Source organism: Indicator indicator, chromosome 25 (assembly GCF_027791375.1).
Source record: "Indicator indicator isolate 239-I01 chromosome 25, UM_Iind_1.1, whole genome shotgun sequence".
NCBI classification, from domain to species: Eukaryota; Metazoa; Chordata; class Aves; order Piciformes; family Indicatoridae; genus Indicator; species Indicator indicator.
In genome coordinates, this window is record NC_072034.1 from 3,027,261 (window position 1) to 3,050,751 (window position 23,491).

The 23,491-nt window shown below is 51.5% G+C and overlaps 2 protein-coding genes across 2 annotated transcripts; both read right to left on the reverse strand.

The window, feature by feature from the left end:
- Positions 1–943: 943 nt before the first annotated feature.
- Positions 944–11,271, reverse strand: LOC128975481 (16 kDa beta-galactoside-binding lectin). Its single transcript, XM_054392385.1, has 4 exons — positions 11,263–11,271; positions 1,841–1,920; positions 1,553–1,724; positions 944–1,087 (listed from the first exon to the last, which is right to left on the reverse strand). The coding sequence occupies exons 1-4, from the start codon at positions 11,269–11,271 to the stop codon at positions 944–946; spliced, it is 405 nt and encodes a 134-aa protein (XP_054248360.1).
- Positions 11,272–19,712: 8,441 nt separating this feature from the next.
- On the reverse strand, positions 19,713–21,947 carry SOWAHB (sosondowah ankyrin repeat domain family member B). The gene is made up of 2 exons (XM_054392213.1): positions 20,756–21,947; positions 19,713–20,338 (listed from the first exon to the last, which is right to left on the reverse strand). The coding sequence occupies exons 1-2, from the start codon at positions 21,945–21,947 to the stop codon at positions 19,713–19,715; spliced, it is 1,818 nt and encodes a 605-aa protein (XP_054248188.1).
- Positions 21,948–23,491: the final 1,544 nt, after the last annotated feature.

Consider the following 23,491-nt stretch of genomic DNA (forward strand, 5'->3'; position numbering starts at 1 on the left):
GCTTGAGCCTGGTCTAGGGTAGGCATGGGGAATGGCAGCAGCAGCCACATTCCAAGGCATTGATTGAGCAGAGGAAAGAGATTCTGAGCAGGAGAGGATTCATTTACTAAGCTTTCTTCCTTTTGTCTGCTTCACTGCACCTATCTGTGCTTGGTGCACTAAGGTAACCCTTAAGTAACCTTGTTGGCTACACTCCTCAGGCTGCACCTGGAGCTTCACAGCCAAGTGTTGAGACACTGACCCACACACTGCTGCGTGGCTTGTCACCCAACTTCTGACTGACTTCACAGTACAACATGATACCCCCAGGTCTCTGACAGCATCAGGACTTTAGTGCCCAGTGCAGCACAGACAGCTGGAACCTCTGCAGACCTCACTCCCAAGCTTTCCGTCAGGCTTTGCCTTTCACTCCATCCTTCCCCGACAAGTGCAGTTAGCCCAGCTTGCCTGCCCCTCTCTTCTCCTTAAGCACACTAGTGCCAGCCTGCAGTGCACTCAACTACTGAGCATGCTCTTGGAAAGCAAAGCTAAAGAGCACAAGCCATGCCCTGTTCCCTGTCTGTCCCCCATCCCCAGCAAGGAGATGAGAGCAGCACTTCTTCACCAGAGATGCCACACCGCATGCCCAGCATACACTTGTCTGAGCTGGGACAGAGTTGAGGAACCAATCAGCCAGGGCCCACTTGCTGCAGCAAACTGAGTCAAGGAAGCAACTACTGCTAAGGTGGCTTTTATTTACAGCAAGTCATGCTTGGCCTGGCAGGTGGTGTAACTTGCTGCAGGGTAGGCAGAGAGACACATCCCCCTCCCACTGCCCACCCCTGTAGCACACACAGGAGCAAGCAGATTAGAGCAGAAGACAGCAGAGGAAGCAGCCATTGCAAGTTTGGGTTTATTTCACTATGCAGGGGGGAGAAAAACCAAACCAACCAAGCTACAGCTGTTAGCTGAATTTGATGGCCTTGACTTTAAAGTCACCCTCCACAGCCAGGTACTCAATCTTCTCCATGCCCAGCCGGTTAGGGAACTGGAACTCCGCCTCGGGCAGCTTCACCGTGGCCTCGGTCTCATTGAAGGAGATGCAGATCTGCAGAGAGCCACAAGAAGGCTGACACACCACAGCTCATCAGCCTCACTCCCCACCACCTCCAGTCTGGGTGCAGGACATGAGGTGGCCATGCTCAGTGTCTCAGCTTCCTCCCTGCCCAGCAGAGGTATGGAGGGCCAGAAGCTTATCTGTTCTGCGCAAAGGTCAGCTCCAAGCTTCTGCAAAGGGATGGGACAGAGCCAGTCTGAGTCTCAGGTCAGTGTTTTAATTACTCTTACTGCTGTTGCTTGCAATGGAAGGCCAGAGAGAAGCACTTATCACACCTGAGCTGTTAGGCTTTGACTTGAGCAGGTCTAGATGGTTGTTTTGCTTTAGCTGCAAGACTCTTCCCCTATTGCTTATTCGTCTTTTGATGCCTGCACCTCCACCACAAAAGTACAACGCAGCATTCAAGAGCTGTGTCCTTAGCCCTTGTGCTCTGTACACATACCCCTGGGGCCTCACCTCGATCTTGTCACCATGCTGGAAGGGAAAGTCAGCCTTCCTGTCCTCCTCACCCCATGTGCCATCCTCCTTTGAATTGCAGACGATGGTGTTGATGTCTCCATGGCAGTCAAAGCGAGGGTTGAAATGCAGCATGAGGTTGCCACTGTCCTTCCCTACATTGACAGCAAACCTGGGGAAACAGAAGCAGTACTAAAGAGGTGCCTGCACAGCAGCTCCAGCTGACCACAGCAGGAGCTCAGACTTCCCCCAGTGCCACATCAGTCCATTTGCTATCTCCTCACTCACCCCTTGGCATCAGACATGATCTTCCCTTTGACCTTGATGCACTCACCAGGCTGGATGTCCAGCTGAGTAACAACCAGTCCCTGCAGGGCCAAATCACAGGAGTTAGTATGTCCCAAGGCAAGCCCATCAGCTATGCTTGGGCCAAGTCAGAAAACAGCTCTGGCAGATCCAGCAGTTTTTCTAACATTAGGTCTCCCTCCTTCCCTGGGTAGGAAGTGACAGTAGACACCAAAACCACTTCTTGCCTTGACTTCTACACACAGGGAGAGGGGTGAGTGAAGCCCACTTCTGGCTACAGCCCGGCACAGCTGAACAACTCCCCTGGGAAGCTCCCACAGCAGAGGAGAGGGCTTGATCCCTTCCTCAGAGCCAGGTTATTCACTCCCCCAGAACAGCACTTGAACTTCATCAGCCTCTCTCAGCTGAGAGGAAGATGCTGTTTGGTAGGGTCAGGCTTAGCTCAGGCCACTCTCACTGCCTGTGCTCCAAGTACAGTGATGCTGGGCTCCATTTAACCCTACACCAGATATAGCAAGGAGAGCAGAAAACAGCAGAGGAAGCAGCCATTGCGAGTTTGGGCATGGGGAGAAAACCAAACCAACCAAGCCATAGCTGTTCACTGAATGTAATGGCCTTGACTTTCAAGCCACCCTCACTTCCAGTTAGTTAGGCTGCTTCCTTGGGCTAGTTCTTGCCTGGCTGCTGCAGGCCCATGCCCAGCAGCTGCAGTGCTCCTCAAGGACTACCACCCAGCCCCACCAGTACTTGTCCTGCAGCCTACTCTGCCCACGCTCAGGTCAGGTTTCACCATCGCTAAACTGCTTATCCTCACAGCTCTAACTTGCCTTCTGGCTCCATTTCTAGTGCAGTGCTGGAGCACAGCCTGAAACAGCCCCGGTACCTGGGGAGCTTTCAAGGAAGGGAAAGGCAGTGGCAGCCTGCTTGCCTCTGCCAGTGTGTTAAGAGTTAGCCCAGTGCTAGCCACAGAAGGCATTTTCCCCAAAGGAAAACATAAGGTTTAAGGAAAGAAAAAAAAAGGGCAAAAAAGACATTTAAACTGAAAAGTTGCCAATGTCCCTAAACCTTCAGAGTACTGAAAGACACAGACATGCATTAGACCAGCTTCCCCACTTAGACACCATGCTAGAGGGGAGGAATAGGGAATGATCAGCCCTAACAATTCCTCCCACAGCCATCTATCAAGGCAGCATTTCCTCTCAGCTAATCCTTCTCTCCTCCTACCTCTGGCACAAAGCCCAAACCCCACACACAGCCCAACTCCAGTCCTGCTTGGCACACCAGCCGAGCGTGAAGAAGGCACTCACTTGCTCCATGCTGCAGACACCAGCCCCACCAGGCAGGACACCCCGAGCCCCTGCTCCACAATCCAGCGTGACTCAGCGCTGAGCTCCCGCAGCTTAAATCACTTGGGCAAGACCATCACATGGTGGAGGGAGGGGGAAGAACGGGATCAATTACAGCTGGAGCTTTCCCAGCCATTTAAAGTGGGCAGCAGGAGATCTCTATTGATATTGTTCTTTGCAGGCAGGACGTGCATGGTTTTTCAAAGCTGGTGATTGTTTGCCTCTGTGTGATCCTAGAAATCCTTACTGTAAGCTCTCCTAGCTGCTCTGCAGCCTGTGCTGGCTCTTGTCCCGGGAGCCTGAGTGTGGCTCTGTGCCTGCAGCGAGGTGCCTGCTTTTTGTTAAGTGATCCCTGCCTAAAATCAGGGCTGAACTCCTCGAGTTACTGCTGCAGAGTGACTGAGAATATGTCTGTAGGCATCCTCCCAGCCCAACCTCCTGCCTGCTGGGACTGACAGGAGCCCCTGGGCACAAACTATCACTACTTGCCCTTAAATGAAGCCCCAGGGGTTTGTTATATTTTACATCAGCATTTCAAAACTGCCTGAAAGTTAAGGTTGGTTGTGTGGGGCTCCACTAGATGTGAGAATTCAGGCTGTGGCTTTTGAAAAGTAGCATGACCTTGTTGGTTCCATTCCAGCAGCAGAAGGCTCCAGAGGGAAAAGAGAAATGCTTTGTTAGCAGAGAAGAGGCCGGGCAGGGCTGAGTGCAGCCAGCAAGAAAGGAGGCTTCTTTTCCCTACTCCTCCCTGTTGCCTGTTTCCCCCTCCACTGTGTCCCTTAACTTTGACTCATGAAGGACAGGGAGGTGAAAACTGGAGCAGCTGCAGTGCTTTGTGGGTCTGTGTGACTGGATCAGACTCGATGATCTTAAGGTCTTTCCCAACCTTAATGATTCTATGATTCTGTGATTGGCTGATGCAGGGAACTCAGGGCTGTGCCTCACACATGATGCCAGCAGGAGTAGGGAAGTGATCATGCCCCTGTACTCAGCACTGGTGGGGCTGCACCTTGAATCTTGGGTTCAGTTTTGGGCCCCTCACTCCAACAACGACATTGTGGTGCTGGAGTGTGTCCAGAGAAAGGCAACCAAGCTGGTGAAGGGTCTGGAGAACAGGGCTGGGGAGGAGCAGCTGAGGGAACTGGGGGTGTTCAGCCTGAAGAAGAGGAGGCTGAGGGGAGACCTCATTGCTTTCTATAGCACCCTGAAAGAAGGTTGCAGTGAGGTGGGGGTTGGTCTCTCCCTAGTCTCAGGTAACAGAAAGAGAATAAATGGCCTGAAATTTTGCCAGGGGAGGGTTAGGTTGGAGATGAGGAAAAGCTTCTTTGTTGCAAGAGTGGTCAGGGATTGGAACAGGCTGCCCAGGGAGGTGGTGGAGTCACCATTCCTGAAGGTGTTCAGGAAATGTGTGGCCATGGCGCTTGGGGACATGGTTTAGTGGCCATGGTGGTGTTGGGTTGATGGTTGGACTGGATGATCTTAGAGGTCTTTTCCATCCAAAGCAGTTCTGTGATTCTATGACATTAGTGACATGCAGCTTCACAAGCCCAGTTCAGCCAGAGCTGCCAAATAAATGCCCTGTGCTACTAAGCTAAGCCATGACTAGCCCGTGAGATACCTATCTGCAGATAACTTCAGGAAGGGCAGCTTATGAAACAGCACAGGAATTTATGGCTGGGTGGCAGCAGGAATCCTGCTGCCCTGCTGGAACCTCACTAGCACATGCTTGCAGTGACAGGAACAGCATCCTGATTCCTGACATCATCCTTTGCCCCCGATATCCCCTGCATCCCTTTCCAAACACTCACATGGCATTTCAGCATCCCAGCTGAGTGCACCAAAGCTGAGCTGCATTTGAACTAGAAAAGTCAGGAGCCTGAACTGAAGCCCTGTGACCTGGGTGTCCAACAGGGCAAAACGCTGACTGGAAGTTCTGCAGGGAAAATCCTGCACAAGCTCTCACCTCCAACTGCCTCCCTGGCGTTCAGTCCATACACAAGAGCCCTGCTGCAGTCAGGACTGAACTGCAGGAGCAGAGTTGGTGCAAGGTAGCGAACACCACTGAGAACAGGCCCTCCACGGACAGTTTGGAGAAGGCCCAAGTAATTCCACCTTAAGTGTGTCCCAGTCTCCAGCACGGTGCTGGCTGGGATCACATGCTAGAGAGGCTTTAGGCGCCTGCTGTCTGTGTGCCTCAGCTCCTCTGCAGTTGTTCCCCTGCTCACTGCCACGCGTGAGGGGCTGAGCAAATTCTCTTTGGTTGGTTGGGCTTTTGGAGCTGTTTTCCATTCAGCTCTGGGAAATCCCTGGAGACTTCTCTCTGCCTTTCAGTGCTGCAGCATGTCTGGAGACAGAGCTGATGGCGAGAGGGCTTGTGGTGCTGGTGCTGTGCAATGCCATAGTGTTGGCACCTCTGACTCTCTTCTGACACACTTTCTGAGCTGCTTTTCTAGCCTGAAGTCTCCTCCTCTGACCTGTTCCTTCAGACAGGGAAATACCTTTCTAGCAATCTGTGGAGACTGTGCTGTTTGCTTTCCTCAGGTGCTCTGTACTGGCAGCCTCATTGGTTTAGCAACAAACCCTTTGCCCCTGATTTAAAGTACCCCTGGGCTTGAGCCCTGTGAAATCACTGAAGTGTTTATTCTCACACTACAGTGCTGAGATGCCAGCTGATCTCTCTTATTCCTGGGGATTAAAGCCAATGGTGAGGAGGCAGAAGAAAAAGTGGGAGAAAATTCCCCAGTGGATCTCCTTCCCTTTCAGAGGGTTTGTAAAGGAGGACAGGCTGCCCAGCCCCACCCCTTCAAGGGTGACCCCAGCCCCTCTGCACAACACCAGGGAGAAGCCACCTCACAGTGCCTGCAGAAAGGGGACCCGGCCCTGACACAATGTGTCCTGGGATGGGAGTTTTGTGCCTAAAGAAAAACGTAAAGCTCACACAGCAGGCAGGCAGAGGGTTGGAGTGTGCTTCAGAAGCCTTGAGAGGGAAGCAGAGATGCTGCCCTATGCAAGCTGCTCTTACACCCCAGGACCAGCAGGTGATGCTCTGAGAAGAAACTCTGAGCTAGAAGACAGAATCCAGAGAAGAGCACAGGTTAGCTTTATCTGGATCAAAGCAAGAGGCTGCCATACATACAGGCCCTGAGGGAGAGTAGACAGGGTGCATACAGTGTCGTGGTCGTAGAATCATAGTATGGTGGGGTGTGGAAGGGACTTCCAGAGATCAGTTCCAACCCCCTTGCCAAGGCAGGGAAACCTAGGGCAGGACACAGGAATACATCCAGATGGGTCTTGAAAACCTCTGGGTCCCACTGCTAGAAGTCACTGCTCTTCCACATGCTTTTGGTGAAGAATGTTGCACCCACCAGGCAGCTCTGGCAGAAGCAGAGGGAGAAAAGTCATCTCCTGCTCAGCCATAAGGTGATGCCCAGAAGAGTTTCCTCTGTGGAGAAAATTAAGGGTGCCCTTCCCGTATCCAGCCTCGCTGAGGGCACAGGGCCCTGCCCAGCTGCAGGTCCCCAGCCCAAATTCTTAATTCATGTGTTGATTTGCACAGGCTGCAGCCAGACAAGTGGCCAGTCTGATTTTCTTATAGCTCCCTAGAAATGCCCCAGATCTGCTTGAGAAAAATGTAAATACCCAAAGGATGTCACATGCTGATTGTGACTCTGTTTGATCTTCCACAAGAGGAAATACACCCTGACCCCTGGCAAGTCACATCCCTGACTAATCACTCTTGTCATTAGAAATGGCTTACCCCTGGTTTTGGGAGGTCTAAGGACACACCTCTGCTGCTGGTAACTTGAGTACTGTGGTCTGTTCTCCAGCCCATGCAGAGGCCAGCATGTCAGTATCTGCACCTGGTTTGTCTGGCACTGAACCCACACACACTGGTAGCTGCTGGTGCTATGTGTAGAATCATGTAATAGTTTGGGTTGGAGGGGACCTTAAAGATCATCTAGTTTCAACCCCCCCTGCCATGGACAGAGACACCTTCCATAAGACCAGGTTGCTTGAAGCCTCATCCAACCTGGTCTTAACACTCCCAGGGATGACAGCTTCTCTGGGCACCCCTTTCCAGTGTGGCTCTGCTCTCTTCGTTAGTAAGGAAGCTACATATTGAAGAACATCAAAAACTTCTCTATCCTAAGTTACTCAGTGGTGTAGCTAAGCAAGAGGTCCCGTATCTTGCTGAAGTCTCTGAGTCTCCTTGTTTCTCCCTTAGCATGTTAGTTTGTCTCAGCTGAGAAGTTTCTGCCTTTACCTTGAATGTCCATAACCCCCTGAAGAGTTTTGCTGCACAGCTACTCTGGACCTTTGTGCACCAAAGGTTCCTTACATGTCTGGTTAAAACTGTGCTCTCACCACTGTGGTGTCTTCCAGCCTATATTATCCATGGAGAAAACTTCAGGGTTGGTCTGGAGACCCCAGAGAAGTAGAGCCAGACTCCCAAGAAAAATCCTTAGCCTGCTCCTCAACGATAAAAGATGACTCAGCAGCCACAGTCCAGTTTGGCAGGAGGTTGAGAGGCCCTCCCCAAGCCTGCAGGCACAGAGCCTCCCAAAACGCCGCTTCAGAGGGAAGGTTTTGGCAGGAAGAAGGGGGGAAGGTCCAGTCCACCCTGGGTGCCAGCTAGGGTTGCCTGGTCACACATCACTACAGTGCTTTTATCCCAGAGGGCTTCCTCATTTCAGCTTCCCCTGCATTAAAAGGGAAGCACCTCTATTCCAGGTTAATTATACCTTTAACTTAATTATAAAGAACTCCTTGCACTATCTCCAAGTGATGAAAGGAGTTTGCTGATTCCTTCAGTGGGATTTAAAGTATGTCTCATCATTTTCTTTGCCTCATTAACACTGACCCAAACTGACAATCCCTGTGTCTTTCTCATCTCTCAGTGGATTAGACTTAACTAGAGCAAATTCTTAACTACCCAGAACTGGGGCTTGTTTGTTTGGGACTCATTTCACTCCAGCACCTCTCCCCATGCCTGTCTCCTAGGAGTTTATTGCCTGACCTCAAAGGAGGTGTTTACATTTGCTCCTCACTGGAGGTCCCTACTACTCTAAACTTAACAAATCTGGGTACATCTCTTCCTCCTCTTTGCAGCTCACCAGGCAGCAGCGAGATTAATCTCTCCTCTGAAGTTATGCTTGCAAGAAAGCAGGGGAAAAACAAAACCAAAACCAACCAAACAAAAAACAACAGTAGAAAGCAGCAAAAAGCAAAACAAGAAAGTACCAAAAAACACTGTGCTGCCCCACTGCCCCTCCAAATGTGTGTTTTCCAGAGGTCTGTCAACCCTGTCACTTTTAAGTGTGTATTTCTCTTAACAACATTGCTGTTAACTTTACGTCTATGACCACATGGCAAACTTCTGCAACAGGGAACAGACCTGGCAGCACTCTTCACTGGGATATCACAGTAGGATAGCAGCACTTCCCAAGCCTTAGATATTCCTGTGGTCTACCTCCAGGCAAGCTGGGTTTGATTTGTGACTCATGATTGGCTGCACGGGGCCTTGTGGCTGAGGAGGAAGATGGTGAACTCTGTCTTTTCCTATCCTTAACCAGCTGAGTCAAATCTGTACTGGCCTTGAAGTTGTTTGCATGGTGTGCAGGGGATGAGAAAAGCTGGAAGGAAGGGCATCTGCATTGCCTTCCTCAAGGTAGTGGGGCAGCAGAGCTGCTTAATCGGTCTGGACTCTATATGGATGAAGCAAGAGGAGAATGTTTTCAAGGAACATATCCTGTTCTGGTTACAAATGAAAGGAGGGGTCCTGTGGAGAAGGGTCATCACTGCAGTGTGCCTTCTAGGTAGCTCTTGTCTTGAACTATGACTGGTGACTGCACACAGGTTGGGGGGCTAGCCATGATTGCATTTCCTATTCACAAACCAGCTTTCACCACTTAGTGCCATCCATAAAGCTGATGCTCCTAGGGTTTTCCAGGAAACCTGGGATGATCTTCTGAATGGTTTGCCCCATTCCAGGCCAAAGGACTGGATCTGTGTTGTCATAGTAGACACGTCAGGAAACATTTCTTCCATTGTCTGACATGGGAGTGGCTTCAGCAGGGCTGGAAGGCAGAGGCAGCACAGGAGTTGGAGGTCCCTGGAGCAGATGTGGCACCTCCCAAGGCATCTTTAGAAAGGGTGCATTCCCCAGCCTGCTTCCCTAGTGCATGGTCAACTGCAGCAGAGCCAGCATCACTCACCTGCTCTGCAACAGCACGCCATGCTCTGCTGGAAGCTGGAGAACTGTCTGCTCTACCACTGTGGCTAACCACAAACCCATCTGTGGTACAGTGACACTGCCAGGACTGTGCATCCTCAGGCTGTCATGAGAAGTGCAGGGGGTTGGACAAGATGACCTTTGAGGGTTCCTTCCAACCTGATGCAATCTATGAAGCCTAGGCAAGCAGTTTCTGGTAAGAGCAGTATTCAAGTCACCCCTTCCAGCATCTCCATTTATCAGACATGCAGAGGGCACTGGTCCCAGCTCCCCAGCACCTGACACAAGTAATATCTGTTGGTCCTTTTCTATTTCCCCCCTATGACTTTTTGAAGGCTTGATTTTCCTTAGGTCACTCTATGCAAAGTCTCCAAGGCAGAAGTCTCCTTTGTACCAAAAGACCAAAGCACTTTCTTGCTTTGGAGTTTTGCTTAATTCAGTGTGGAAAATACCTCACAATGACTATGGGTAGGATGGGGCCAAGCCTTCTGCATCAGCCTTCCAGCAGCCTTAAACTGGACTGATTCAGAAGTGCTCTCTGCTAGCCTGATATAAAGCACATTCAACATGCCAGGGTGGTTTAGAAACTCAAGCCATCTGGAGTTCTTTCCCACAAAAACATGTGTGTGCCAGAATTTGTCTCCTTTTGAGCCACCCACAGTGAGAAGGGATTGTATTAAAGCTGCTTCCAGTTTCCTAAATGCAATTTTAGGCAAAAGAAACTTGTCAATAAGCATTTGGAAACTGCCTTGGAAAGAAGCAGCTGATTAAAAATTTAACAAATTTTGAAGAAACGCTAACACTGCCCGTTGTGAACCCCAAAATACCAAAGGGCTTTCAAAGTGATGCTACTTGGGGTGAACTTCCTTCCCTTTCCTGCCACCTTCTCCCTCGGTGCTTTGTTCCTGCAATGAGTTCTGGGTCATGAGGTCTCCCTTGCTTCAGAGATGAGCTCTGATCTTCTCTGGCAGTTGAATTGCAATAGACAAAGACACACTCAGGTTTAAGATTAACATTGCTGGATCTCTTTCACAGAGCAGCTGTAAATCAGTACCAAATGCAGGCAGACCATCTGATTGTCTCCCATTGTTGTCTCATCTGGCTGGAAGGCGACATCTCAGCTGATAGCTGAAGAAGAAAGAGCCAGTTTAGAAATACACACTGAGAAAGACACTTTTGTGTAGTTCAGTAACTTCTCTTGGCAGCAAGGGCCTCATTCCCAAACACTGGGCAGATCAGAAATCCTGCTCCTAAATCCCTAAAGGCTGTGGTGCCCTCTTGTAGTTCTTGGGTGGTTCCATAAAAAGATTCTGGCTACAGCATGCTGGAATGTGGCAGCAGAGGAAAGCTTTGGGTGCTACAGGATGCAAGAAGAAAAGGAGGGCAGATAGGATTTCTCACCTTGGCAAACAGCAGGACATCGGGAGAGCATGACCCATGCCAAAGGCCTCAGCCATGACTCACTCCATGGCTTGCAGGATGTCCTCAGGTCCCATGGAGAGCACAAACACAGCTGGCTACCTTAATGCAGAGTCAGCAAAAGGTGGCAGACTCCACTCTAGGGCACTGCCCTCCCATGGCAAGTGAGTCTGCAGCCAGGTGTGCTCAGCACCAGAGAGGAAGCAGCTGTCAGAGTTTCCTGCACATAGTCCCACGGCACTTTTGGGAATCTCAGCCCCAGGATAGATGAGCAGCACACCTGCCAAAGTGTCCAAGATACCAACAGCACAACTGTCCTGCCCTTTGACCACAGGCAGGAAGAGCAGGACTTTGCAGAAGGCTATGTCTGTGGACACACAGATCACTCACTGCTGCTCACCTCCAACACAGGCCATCCAGCAGCTGAAAAGCCACCCAACATTAAATCAATCATAGGATCATAGAATGGCTTGAGTTGGAAGGAACCTTAAAGGTCATCTAGTTCCACACCTTCCACTAGACCACATTGCTCAAAGCCTCATCCAACCTGGTCTTAACACTTCCAGGGATGGGGCATCTACAACTTCTCTGGGCAACCCTTTCCACCTTTCCACCATCTCACCACCTTCATAGTAAGCAACATTTGCAGTTGCTCTCCTCTCTTCATGAGCACAAGAAGCTACATGTTGAACATGGCAGTGTAAGTGCTTCCTCTTCAAGGCAAATCAATGGGTAAGCACTATGAGGAGCAGCTTGTTGGGAGGCAGCAACGAGAAACTAAGGAGAGGGGAGAGCTGCAACATGTTTGCTTGAATCATCTGTTCAGTATTTATAAAGCAAAGAGACAAAAAAAAATCCAAATCCAAATCAGATGCAAATCACTCCTGAACTGCAGTTCCCTTGAGTATGCCACTCAGCAGATGACTAAGGCAAATTTATTGTTTGTGCAAAGAAAAAACCTGCAACTGTGGTGTTCAAGGAACATGTGGACATGACACCTGGGGACATGGTTTAATGGCCAGGGTGGCCTTAGGTTGATGGTTGGACTTGATGATCTTGGAGGTCTTTTCCAACTGCAACAATTCTATGATTATGATTCTATGATTCAATGATTCAATAACTCTATGGTTCTATGATTCTGTGATTCTATGATTCTATTATTCTATCATCCTGCTTCTATGATGATTCTATGATCCTATTCTCTGCCCATCTGTGTGTCTTACCCTGCAGACAGGGCTGCCAGCTTCCTGACCACTTGTCAATGGTATTTATCAAAGCTTTCCCTGCCTCTGAAAGACTTAAGCTACATCTAGTCAATGAGATGCACAGTGCCATGCAGTGTCTCATCTTTTCCTGGGAACAGATTTGTTTGGACATATATATTCCACATGTTATGAAACAACATTGCTCATCCTCCCCTCTCCAGAAAAGAAGCTTTATTTATATGGATTTCTGATGGGTTTTGTCAGCTTCTTGGCCTTGCTGTGAATTGGTGTCTCCTCATGCTGTGGTACATTTGCCTTTGCCTACGAACTGTGGTGACCAGGACTTGGGTGATGAGAACAAATACAAGTTAAAAGGCTTGTGGCTTACAAACCTCCAGCACAATAAATAAACAAACAAATAGAAGATGCTAAAACAAGACTCAGGCTTTACCTTCTTTGTCACTGATGTGATGACTCAGAATCAAAATCAGAATGATTTTAACACCAGGAGCTGTCTAGGAAGGAAAAGAGCAAGATTATTTCCAAAGTCAGTTAGACTGCTTTGGACATGTTTTCTTATGTAAGAGTTAATCCCCCTCCAGTGTTTGCATGGATTTGCATTTTACACTCCTCAGTAATAGCCAGCACATGCCTAGTAAGGATCTTCCTGCCTTTGGGCTTACTTGATGCCACTTGGCACAAGCACAGACACTGGGTAAAGGACATGGCCTCACCCAGACACAGAATGTAGTAGAATCTGGGAGGATCAAGCCTTTAAATTCTTTACTGTGAGGGTGGTGAGGCACTGGAAGAGGTTGTCCAGAGAAGTTGTGGATGCTTCATCCCTTGAAGTGTTTAGGACCAGGCTGGATGAGGCTTTGAGCAACCTGGTCTAGGGGAAGGTGTCCCTACCCATGGCAGTGCTGTTGGAACTAAATGTCCTTTAAGGTCCTTTTGAATTCAAGCCATTCTATGATTTTATGAAGTCAGGGTCCCAGCCCAGGGTCCCAGCCCAGGATCCCACCTTGGTAGCCCAGCCTGTGCAGATGGCTGCATGTGTAGGATGAACCAGAGGTGCTGGCACAGACAGGCAGGGATATGGAGCCATAATCCACACTGACAGGCAGGCTGTCCTTGGAGAGAGCCACAGGGAGACTGAAGCCTCAAGAAAGGAAGGCAGTACAGGGGAGGGACCAGGGCTGGCCCCCAACATCTACATAGCCTCTTCCAAAGCCCTGCAGGCTGCAAAGTGAGGAGCACGTTTTCCTTGGGTTTTGCTCTGAAGCCACACTGGTTTTCCTAGCCACCAGCAGGCTGGAAAAACACCCAGCTCTGAGGACAAACCCTACCCTCATCCTTATCAGCTCCCCATTTTGTTCTAGGGCCAGGAGAAGAAACAAACCACAGTACTGAGTGCTGGCTCCTGATAGCCAAGGACAAGGTGCCAAACCAGCAAGGCTTCTGTCAGTCCTTTAGACAAAGGGAGCAGCCTCACATACTCATTAACCTCTGAGAACAGCAGCCCAAATCATGACACTTGAGATACTATCACCAGGCAGTGCAAGAAACACCAGGGAGATAAGGAAGGCAAAGTGCTTGTTACTGGGGGGAGCACAGCCCCGTGTCCTTGTGGCAGTAGTACTCCACATTAAGGCCTGGGAAGCATTTCTTGTAAGCAGAACTCAAGACCTTCCCATTTCTCCTCAGCACTCTTTTCTGTTTACCAGTGGCTTGTAGCTCCCCTATGGACTTTGGCCACTGGGTGCTAACAGCCACTCTGTGCTTGGCTCTGCAAAGGCATTTGGTCCCTGCTGAGTTATGGAATGCAGGGCACGAGACACTCACTAGTGCAAATTCTTCTGATTCCACTTTCACTAGAATACTCTGCACTGTGTTAAAGACCATAAAATACCACTTCTAGTATTAGAGCCACAAGAGCATTCCTCGAGTCTAGAGCTGTCTCTCAGGAAAACTGAAAGGAAAACACTTCAAGCAGTAACTATTACATAGAGCAGCAAGAGGGAAGCTGCTGTGACACATCCTGAAAGATTTTGGTCATTGCTTCCCTTGGCAGCATTAGAAATGCAAACTGCATCCAGTTCCCACAGACTGATGTGCCTGTGTGGAGGGACTTGTGGACTGTTTGATGGGTATTTCCTCCATAGCTTCTAAAAAGTATTCATTTTAAATCAGAACCAGACTGGGTTGGGTTGGAAAGGATCTCCAAAGGTTGTCTAGTTCAACCTCTCTACAGTCAGCAAGGGCATCCTCAACTAGATCAGGTTGCCCAGAGCCTTGTTGAGCCTCACCTTGAATATCACCAGGGATGGGGCCTGAACCACCTCCCTGGGTAACCTGTGGCAGTGTTCCAACACCCCAGTGATAAAGAACTTGCTCCTAGCTTGTGCCCTCTGAAGATGCAGAACACATCTGCCTGGGGAACACTAGGAAGAAAAGCACAACCTACCCAAGCTCACACACCTGTGTGTTTGTGTGGACAAGCTCTTGGAGTGGAAGTTGCTGTGCTTGGCTGGGATTTTAACACAATCATGGAATCCTAGAATGGTTTGGGTTGGAAGATCAAGATCATCCAGTTGCAATTCCCTGCCATAGGAAGGGACACCTCCCACTATCCCAGGCTGCTCAAGGCCCCATTCAACCTGGCCTTGAGCACCTCCAGAGAAGGAGCAATGTGTTTCAGCACCAAGTGTCCCACCCACAGCACTTGGGGCACCAAACTACTAACCTCTACAAGGCTGCAACGCTTCTTCCACAGTCAGCCAAAACCAGCCCTTAGGTCACACAAAAAATTGCATCACTTTTTCCCCACTCAACAACCCTTGGAAAAAATTTAGAGGGTTCCTTCTGATTTTCTGTCCTGTGTAGTATACCCATATTTATCCTTTTAAAACCTTCCTTCAAAGTAAGGTAAAAATCTGCTGACTTTATTTTATTAATTTTTTGTCCTCCAAAATTAACACAACTAAAACACAACCTTATTCCCTTAGCCACAAAACAGCCCTCAGAAAATTACCTAGTTTTAATTTCTTCTTCCTTTGCCATCCTGCTGCTCTCCAGGTAAGCCCCAACAAGACTCTAACCTCAGCAGAAAACCACAATGTGTGATAAGAGCAAAGCCTTTCCCAGCCTCCTTTTAAGCAGGTCTCACCCAGCACTGAGGCTATAAGCATTTCATTTTTTTTTCCAGCTGTGGGGCTAGGTGTGTATAGGCCAGGGAAGAGCATTCTTAGATACCCTTAGAAGTTTTTTGGGGTGGAGACTGTTATTGTTTGTTTCAGTGGCTTTTATTTTTGAAGGCAATTTCATTTAATAAATACTTTTCCACATATGCTGAAAATAAAGAATAGTGTTTTGGTAGCTGATTTTGATATATTATCATTAAATATTTGTGCTATGATACTATAAGATATCAACATATTTTTCTTTTTGTTAATAATAGAACAAGTTTTGTTTGCTTAAATATTCTGACATTGGGGATGAGGGGTATTAACTTAGCTAAAGCGAGAGTTCAGCTTTTAATCCTTTGCAATGAGACTCGGTTTCCAAAGAGAATTTTTTTCCCCTGATGAGCAAACAATTCTCATTTTGATGTGGAAACTTAGATTGCAGAAAATCCTACAGTTAACTGGGGTTTTTTTCTTGTAAAATCCAGCCTGCTAACCTGCCATCTGGTACCACTTGCAGTAAATGTAGTCATGAGCAGATCTAGCTTTAACAGGATTTAGTAGCAATTGGGGTTGTCTCATTACTAGTTAAAAGCATGCAAGACATTCCTCTCACTGTGGAGTTGTGGGTAAACAATTTAAGTCAACTGGAAGTTGTCAGAGTAGGAAGGAAAAAAACTGCATTTTGTGTGAAGGACCTTTCAATGTGTTGTGGTTTTAATTCTACAAGTTCTCTTTCTCAATGCCTCAGAAAGTGCTATGATACAAGGGTGGCCTGGCCATAGCTTAAGCTAGCAATGTTCTGCTGCATTGCTCATCTGCTTGGCCCAAGAACACTCTGTACTGCATGCAAGCTTCTTGGAGATGTCTGAGCTGAAGTCTCACCATTGCTCTAGCATCCAGTCCTTGTCCAGAGGCTGGGGACAAACCCAGGCCACAGCATGGCAGTTTGTTATCAGCTGGCTGCCCTCAGACTGGGAGGCTCAGTGTGCACTTGGGGCGAAGCTGCTCTCACGTGGAAAGCTTTGGTTTGCTGAGCAGGAGGAGCTTCAGCTCTTCAAAGAAGAGCTCTGCCACAGAATGGGACTCAAACTGACACACTCCCCATCAGTGCTGGCTTCACCCCCTCAGCAAGTTTAAGCACTAGGCTTCTGAACTGTTTTCAGAAGCTGTTTTGTTGGGCTTAAGTGACAGAGCCCCTATGGGCAAAGGGCAGTTGGTGACTAACAAAGAGACTTCGGCAGAAGCTGGGCAGTCACAGCAGACTGCCAGCTCGCCTGCACAGCTTCTGGTAGAAAAGGCTGCAGTGTGAGGCCAGTCAGAGCCACAGTTTGGGAACATAACCAAGACCTTAAGAGAAGGCACATGAATAAAGACAAAGCTCCAGCTCTGCTGTGCTCTCCGCATCCAGCAGTCTAGTGAGTGGGTGTGAAGGCATCTGCCCCAGGAACAGGGAGGTGGTGAGAAGGGAGGGGACTTCCAGGGTTACATTTACAAGTTCACAGGTTTGACAGTTTGTGATGGGCAAAGGCTACTATGTGAAAATCCACCTTCTCCTTTGAAGGACATGGCTTTCAGAGGACAAAACAGTTGGTTAGAGATAAGCTTTGGAGAGGTGGACTTTATCATCCTCTGCTGTCAGTGGGAGGTTTGTTTTCCAAAGCAGTGAGAGGAGAGGGCAGAGTCCTGCTGTGTACTAATCCATGCCATGGTCTGCGTTTCAGGGTGGTGCAGTCAGATGCCAGGCCTGGGTGTGAGGCAAGGAGCCACGTCCACCTGCAATGAGGAAACAGCGGCAGGCATAGGCATGGACGGGGCCAGGCAAGCTGATGAGTAAGTAGTAAGGAGGTCAGGAGTGCCTGCAAACAGGATGCTCTGGCTGCATGTGCGTCCAGGGATGGATTTTTCCTGGGGGACAACCTACAATACCTGATTCTCCAGGGCAGTAGTGTGATTCCTCCAGGCATGGCTGATGAAAGGTTCATCCCTGCCTTCCACAGTGGACTGGAGCTGAGTTTTACCCTGGCAGTTAGATATTTCACCATCAGGAAACGTGGAGGATGAGGCTTTCTGGGGGCTAAAAGAGTGGTTATTCCCACAAGATTTTTAAAAGTGTGGTGTAAGAGCTGTGCAGTATTACCAGTACCAGCAGACCAAGAACTCCTAAGTAATCCTAGGTGGTTACACATGAGTGAATGCACACCGGATCCAGTAGGAAAAGGGTTATTTTCAGTTTCAAACTTCCTAAGAGTTGCTTTATCATTTAAAAACTGGAGAAAGCAGCTTATCTGTGTGGAGCAAACAGTGGTCACAAAACTATTTTGCAGTTGTTTGCTGAACTAAATACTACTAGGGAGAGAAAACTGCTCTGAAAGAGATGACAGACAAGGTCTGCAATAGAGCGCAGGGAAAAAAAGTGCCACTTGGATTTGCGTCATGGAGAAAGGCCATGGAGAGGCTGTAAAATGAGAATCCCAAGGCAGCACTGCCCTTCTCTGTCTTGGCAACACTGGAGATAATAAGGGGAAAATCTTTTTCTGTTGAAGCTGTAGATGGATGTGGAGCAAGACTGTGCTCTCCACCAGACAGCTTTAATCCACTCACAGATTTCTTTTATTTGGGGTTTCCTCCTTGAGGCTCACTGGACACAAAGGCTCTGGTGGCATCCCTGATAATCCCTGCCAACACCTTGCTTGTAAGAGCTTCTCTCTGAGGTTCATGGAAGGTTTTAGTGACGCTGATCTAGGCTATAACCCCTAACTGAAGCCAAGTGGATGAACCATACAGAGGATTCCTCCTGCTGTGGGCGAGTCATGGAGGGTCCTCCACATGTCCATGCCAGTGGCTCAGAGCTGAATTTCTTACAAGTTCAAGCTTGTGTTGTCCTCTCAGGGAGCAATGATCATTCACAGGACACCGCCTTGGTTTACTGAGCTCTTTCTCCTGTGAAAGCAGAAAACCAGACTGGGAAAAAGCCACAAGTTTTTGTGGCCACAGAGTCAGGCAGAGTAGCTTCCCTTCTGTGGGGAAGAATTCCTCCCTCTAGTAAACCCCAAGCAAAGTGGAGCCCTCAATTAGGGCTTGAGCAAGGACTCGAGGCATTCCCTGGTATGCAGGTTATGCAAGGGTCAGGTTTTGCTGCCCTGATTCCCGTTCCTCCCCGAAACTGCAGGCATTCAGGCACATGCCTCAGAAACATGAGCAGTCCCACCTCCTGCACTGTCTGCCTTGGAGTGTCTCAGCCTCCTCCACTGAAGGAGAACCAGCAGCCCTAGTTCCACAAGCACTGACACCCACTGGGTCTGTATCTAGGGTTGCCCAGCAGCAGGAGCATCAATCAGGAGGTGATGTACCCTTGGCTTGTGTATCTCAGCCCTCCTCCTGCCCTCACAAAGGACCTGTAGAAAAGGCAGGTTAGGTATGAAAATAACCTACTGCATTTTTGACTGTTTAGAAGCTCATTGATGCTGAATCAGAGAGCAGAGTACCTTAGAGGACCTGTGTAATCTAGTGAGATCCTTGAAGCCAGCTTGTTATTTGTAAGCTCTCAGGAATGATGGCACTGAGCATCTCTTCACCTGGGGAAATGCAACTCTGGTTATGAAACTGCCTTCCCCTACAAGCCTGGGACCCACACCAGAGCACAGCTCCTTTCCTGCCCAGCACAGACTGCGGTGGTGACACTTTCCATCCCCAGGTGTGGGAACAGGACTCTGGCCACAGCATGGGTACCACTTCCTAGGTGTGAGGAAAGGAACTGGAGGTGCAGGGAAGAGGGGATGGTGTCAATGCTGCCAGGAAGCCTGGGGCATTTGTAGGTGCTGTGCTGCATACTTTCCTGCATGGGCTGGTGGGCGAGGAGTGCTGAGGAAGAGGGTGAGTGTTACACCCTCCTCAGTTCAGGGCTCTGCCACCCTCTGCCACAGCCAGTCACTCTCTGAGGACTCTTGCTAGAAGGCTGGACCTTGATCAACTGCATTTTTCCAAGCGGGACTCATCCTTAGTCTGCTGGGATTGCAGAGGGATGCAGTCTCAGCTACTCCCCAGAATTTAGGTGGTGTAAACAAGTGTTTTGCAAACCCCAGGACCAACAACAATCTGTCACTCTAAGTAAAAGCTCTGCCCTGATTGGGGTCAGGCTCTGAGCTTCACACCTGAGTCTGAGACCCCAAACCCATGGTCCTGACTAATGCTGGTGGCTCTATAGCTGCACCCAGCAGCCCTGTGGGGTTCATGTGACTTGCCTAGCAAGGATTCTGCCTACTTTCAGCAGTTGTTGCATTCTCTCACCAGCAGAAAAGCAAGAAATGGGAGAGCAGAAGCTCAGGCAATGGTTCATTGGAATAATTTAAAAGTACATTCTTCAACACCTTCAGTCTATTTCACAGCTTTTTTCTGCCCACCTGGCTTCCTCTTGCAGGATGGCCCCCAAGTCTCTGCTGGCAGGGGATGCCAGGAAGCCGTCTCTCAGTTACTCTTGCCGCTGGTTTGGTGGCCGTGCTGTGGCCTGAGGCAGGCAGGAAGCGCTGCCCTGCCAGCAGACAGCGAGACCTTGCTGTCAGAGGACACACTGTGGGCCAGGGGCTGCGTGGGGAACATGATTGTCCCTCGAGGTGCCTCCAGGAGCTGCCAGATCTCCCCTGAGGTAGAGCTGCCCAGGTACTCCCAGGGCTGACGCCCGCTGCTGTCCCGTATCTGCACCTGGCACCCCAATTGCAGCACCAGCACCTTGATGACGAGCTGGTGGCCGTGGATGGCAGCCAGGTGCAGCGGAGTGTAGCCACAGCCCGAGCGGGCATCCACGTCCAGGGCCAGCCCCGCCTGCCGTGCCGCCACTGCCAGCTCCTGCAGGCCCGGCCCGTCGCCGTGCTTGGCCAACCAGTGCAGGACAGTGAAACCTGACATGAAGTCTCGCTGCAGGGCCAGCTCTGGCTCCTCCAGGAAGAGTCCCCGCACCCGAGCCCAGCGCCCCTCTGACACTGCCACAAGCCAGGCGTGCTCCCGCTGCCCCAGTGGCACCGACAGCCTCCGGCCTGCGGTGTTCCTTGGGGAGCTCTTGGAGGGCATGGTGCGGGGCTGCCGCCTGCAGTTGTCTGGCAGTGAAGGGGGGGTGCCCTGCCCCTCTAACAGAGCAAGCTGGCACCTGATGCTCCTGAAAACAGGCAGTGGTGCTGAAGGGCTGCTCTCTGGGGTTTGGAGCTCTGCAGGGCCCTGAGCTGCCAGCAAGGACTGGGATGGGTGTGGTTGCATGGACTGGGGTGGGGATGGATGGGTGGAGGACTGTGATGGGAAATGGGATGAGGGTGACTTGGTGGGAGGCAGAACCTCAGGACCTGATGGCAGTGGCAGGGGTTGGTGTAGGTACAGCAGCAGAGATTGAGATTGAGTTGGTCCATTGAGGGTCAGCAGCCTGGAACCCCTCGGCAGGGATGGGGATGGCCCGGTGGGGAGCTGTTGCAGGGACCTGGACTGTGATGGGGGCAGCCTGGTGGAGGGCAGAACATCTGGGCCTGGGAACAGCGGTGGGGGTGGAGAGGAGCTGGAGGGTAGTGCCTGCAGAGACCGGGACAGGGGCAGCACCCCCGGGGCGGACAGCAACGGCCGAGAGCGGAATGGAGGCGGCTCAGCGAGGGGTGGCTGTAGGGACCGGGATGGGGGTGGCTTGGTGGGGGATACTACCCTGGGGTCCCATGGCAGCAGTGAGAACTGGAGTGGCCGGATGGTGGGCTGCTCCCCTGGGTCACCTGAGGGTGAGGGGGCCTTAGGCAGGGGCGTCCCGGCAGGAGGCTGTGGCGGAGACCGGGGCTGCAGCAGCCTGCCGGGAGGCAGCACCCCGGGTCCCGGTGGCAGTGGCAGGGACTGGGTAGGCGGTGGCTCTCTAGGTGGCAAGGACCGGAACGGGGCTGACCCGGCAGGAAGCAGCGGGGGGGACGGGGACTGAGACGGTCTAACCACGGGCTGCTGCAGGGTCTGGTATGGGGGCGGCCCGGCGGGCGGCGGCGGCGGCGATCGGCACCGGGACGGCCTGATGGGGGTTAGCTCCCCAGAACCCGACGGCAGCGCCGGGGGCCGGGAGCGCGGTGGTCCGTCGGGATGCAGCGCCCAGGGGCCCGAGGACAGCGGCCGGGTCCGGTACGGGGGCGGCTGAGCAGGGGGAGGCGGCTGGGAGCGGGAGTGCGGCGGCACGGCAGGGGCAGGCGCTCCTGGGGGCGGCGCGGCAGCAGCAGCAGCGCGGAGCGCCCGGCGGCACTCGCAGCAGGGTCCGCCGCGGCCCCGGGCAGAGCAGCCCCCCGCGACGGCGGCCCCCGGGGGCTGCCCTCCACCGGGCCGCCGCTTTTCCCCCGCCTCCCCGCAGGGGCCGCGCCGCCGGTCGGGGTCGTGTCGCGGGGGCGGCGGCGGGTCCTTCTCTTTCTCCCGCTGCTCCTGCTCCTCCGGCGGCGGCAGCTCCTCATCGAGGAGGTCGCGGTACCTGCGGCGAAGGACGATGTCCTTGGAGGCGCCGGGGGCGGCGGCGGGCCGGACGGTGGCCAGGGAATTGACGAGGCTCTTGAAGTACTCGCGGCGCTCCTGCCGCTGCTGCTCCGTCAGCGCCGGGTCGCGGAGGAAGCGCTGAAAGTGGCGGAGTAGCGCCGTGTTGGGGGCTCGGCCACCGGCTCCCCAGAGGAAGTCCAGCACGGCCTCTTGGCTCAACTCCCGCGCCATACTCGGGGCCAGCCGGTTCTCGGTGCTCCGCCTCGGTGCTCGGTGCTGCACGTCGGTGCTTGGCGCTGCACCCAGGTGCGCGGCGGGGAACCCGCCTCCTGCCGGGCCAGGCCTCTCCGCCTCCTCCTCCTCCTCCTTCGCGGCCAGGCCTCCACCCCCGGTTGCCTTTGCCCGGAGTGGCAGCCCGTGGGGCTGGCACGGCTGGGGCGGCGGAGGCGAGAAGCGGTGGCGGTAAAAGAGGGAAGCGGGGCAGAGGGGCTGGAGACGTCTTGCGAGTGCTCTGAGAAGGGCCAGGCTAATTTGGTGGCAAAGACTATTTTGTCAGTCATCGTAGAAGCACAGAATTGTTCCGGTTGGAAAAGACCTCTAAGATCGAGTCCCACCATCAACCTAAGAGCACCGTGGCCATTAAGCCATGTCCTAAGTGCCATGTCCACACGTTTCTTGAACGCCTCCAGGGATATGACTTTACCACCTCCCTGGGCAGCCTGTTCCAATGCCTGACCGCTATTGCGGCAAAGAAGTTTTTCCTAATATCCAATCACGGCAGGGAAAAGACAAGAGATGATAAGCACACATTCAAAGGCACGAAACTCCATGCGTGAGGGAAAACTCTTGAACAGTGAAGGTGGTGAAGGACTGGAGCACATTGCCTGAAGAGGTTGTGGTCTCCATCCTCAAGGATGTTCAAAGCTCTGCTGGCTGCAGTCCTGCTTTGTGTGACCCCTCCTGAGCAGGTGCTGGACCAGATCATCCCCAGAGGTACTTTTCAGCCTGAACTGCCCCATGACTTAAGGAAACTGGCAATAAAGACACATGAATGTGCTGTGGCTCAGGGTAGTTGTGTGGGGTGTACCAGGAGTGCCTGAAGTCAAATTAGATCTCCTATCATCTCTGTGTTCACTGTGTGGCTGAGATAGGCTGGCCACAGGTTGCTGGAGCGTGCATCTGAGGTTGTTCTGTGCTGGTAATGCTGTTGTCACAAATGTGTGCATTACTGCAGAGAGGGGTGGAACAGATCAGTGCCCCTGGGGGCAATACGCCCTGAGTACCCCAAACAAGTGCCAGCCCAAGGAGTTTGGGCGGTGAATGGTGGGTGGAAAGCATGGGACAGAGGGTGTGCTGGTTTTCTGTCTTACAGTCAGGGAACAGGGGCATGCAAAATCTGAGGATAACTTCTAACGTTCAGCCCCCGCTACACTGCCAACAGCGGCTGAGTGTAGTGGTGCTGCTCTCAGCTAAGCGAACTACACTTTTGGCTTGCTGCCTCTGAACCCTTCATTTCTGTCACAGGACTTTATCTGTGCTTTTCAGGATAAATTGCCCCATGGAAGTGCAGGACTGCTAAACTGTAACCTCTGGGTTGGTGGGAGCAGACAGAGAAAGAAACTGTCAAGTTTCTCAAAGTTACAGTTTAGGCAATGTATCACAGAACTCTTCCTGTGAGCCAAAGTTTGGGTTGGTTGAGTGGCACAGCAAGAAAAACTGTGCTAGGTGCTCTGCCAGGTCTTGCTTTTGCTTTTCCGTGTGGTCTGTATTGTAGG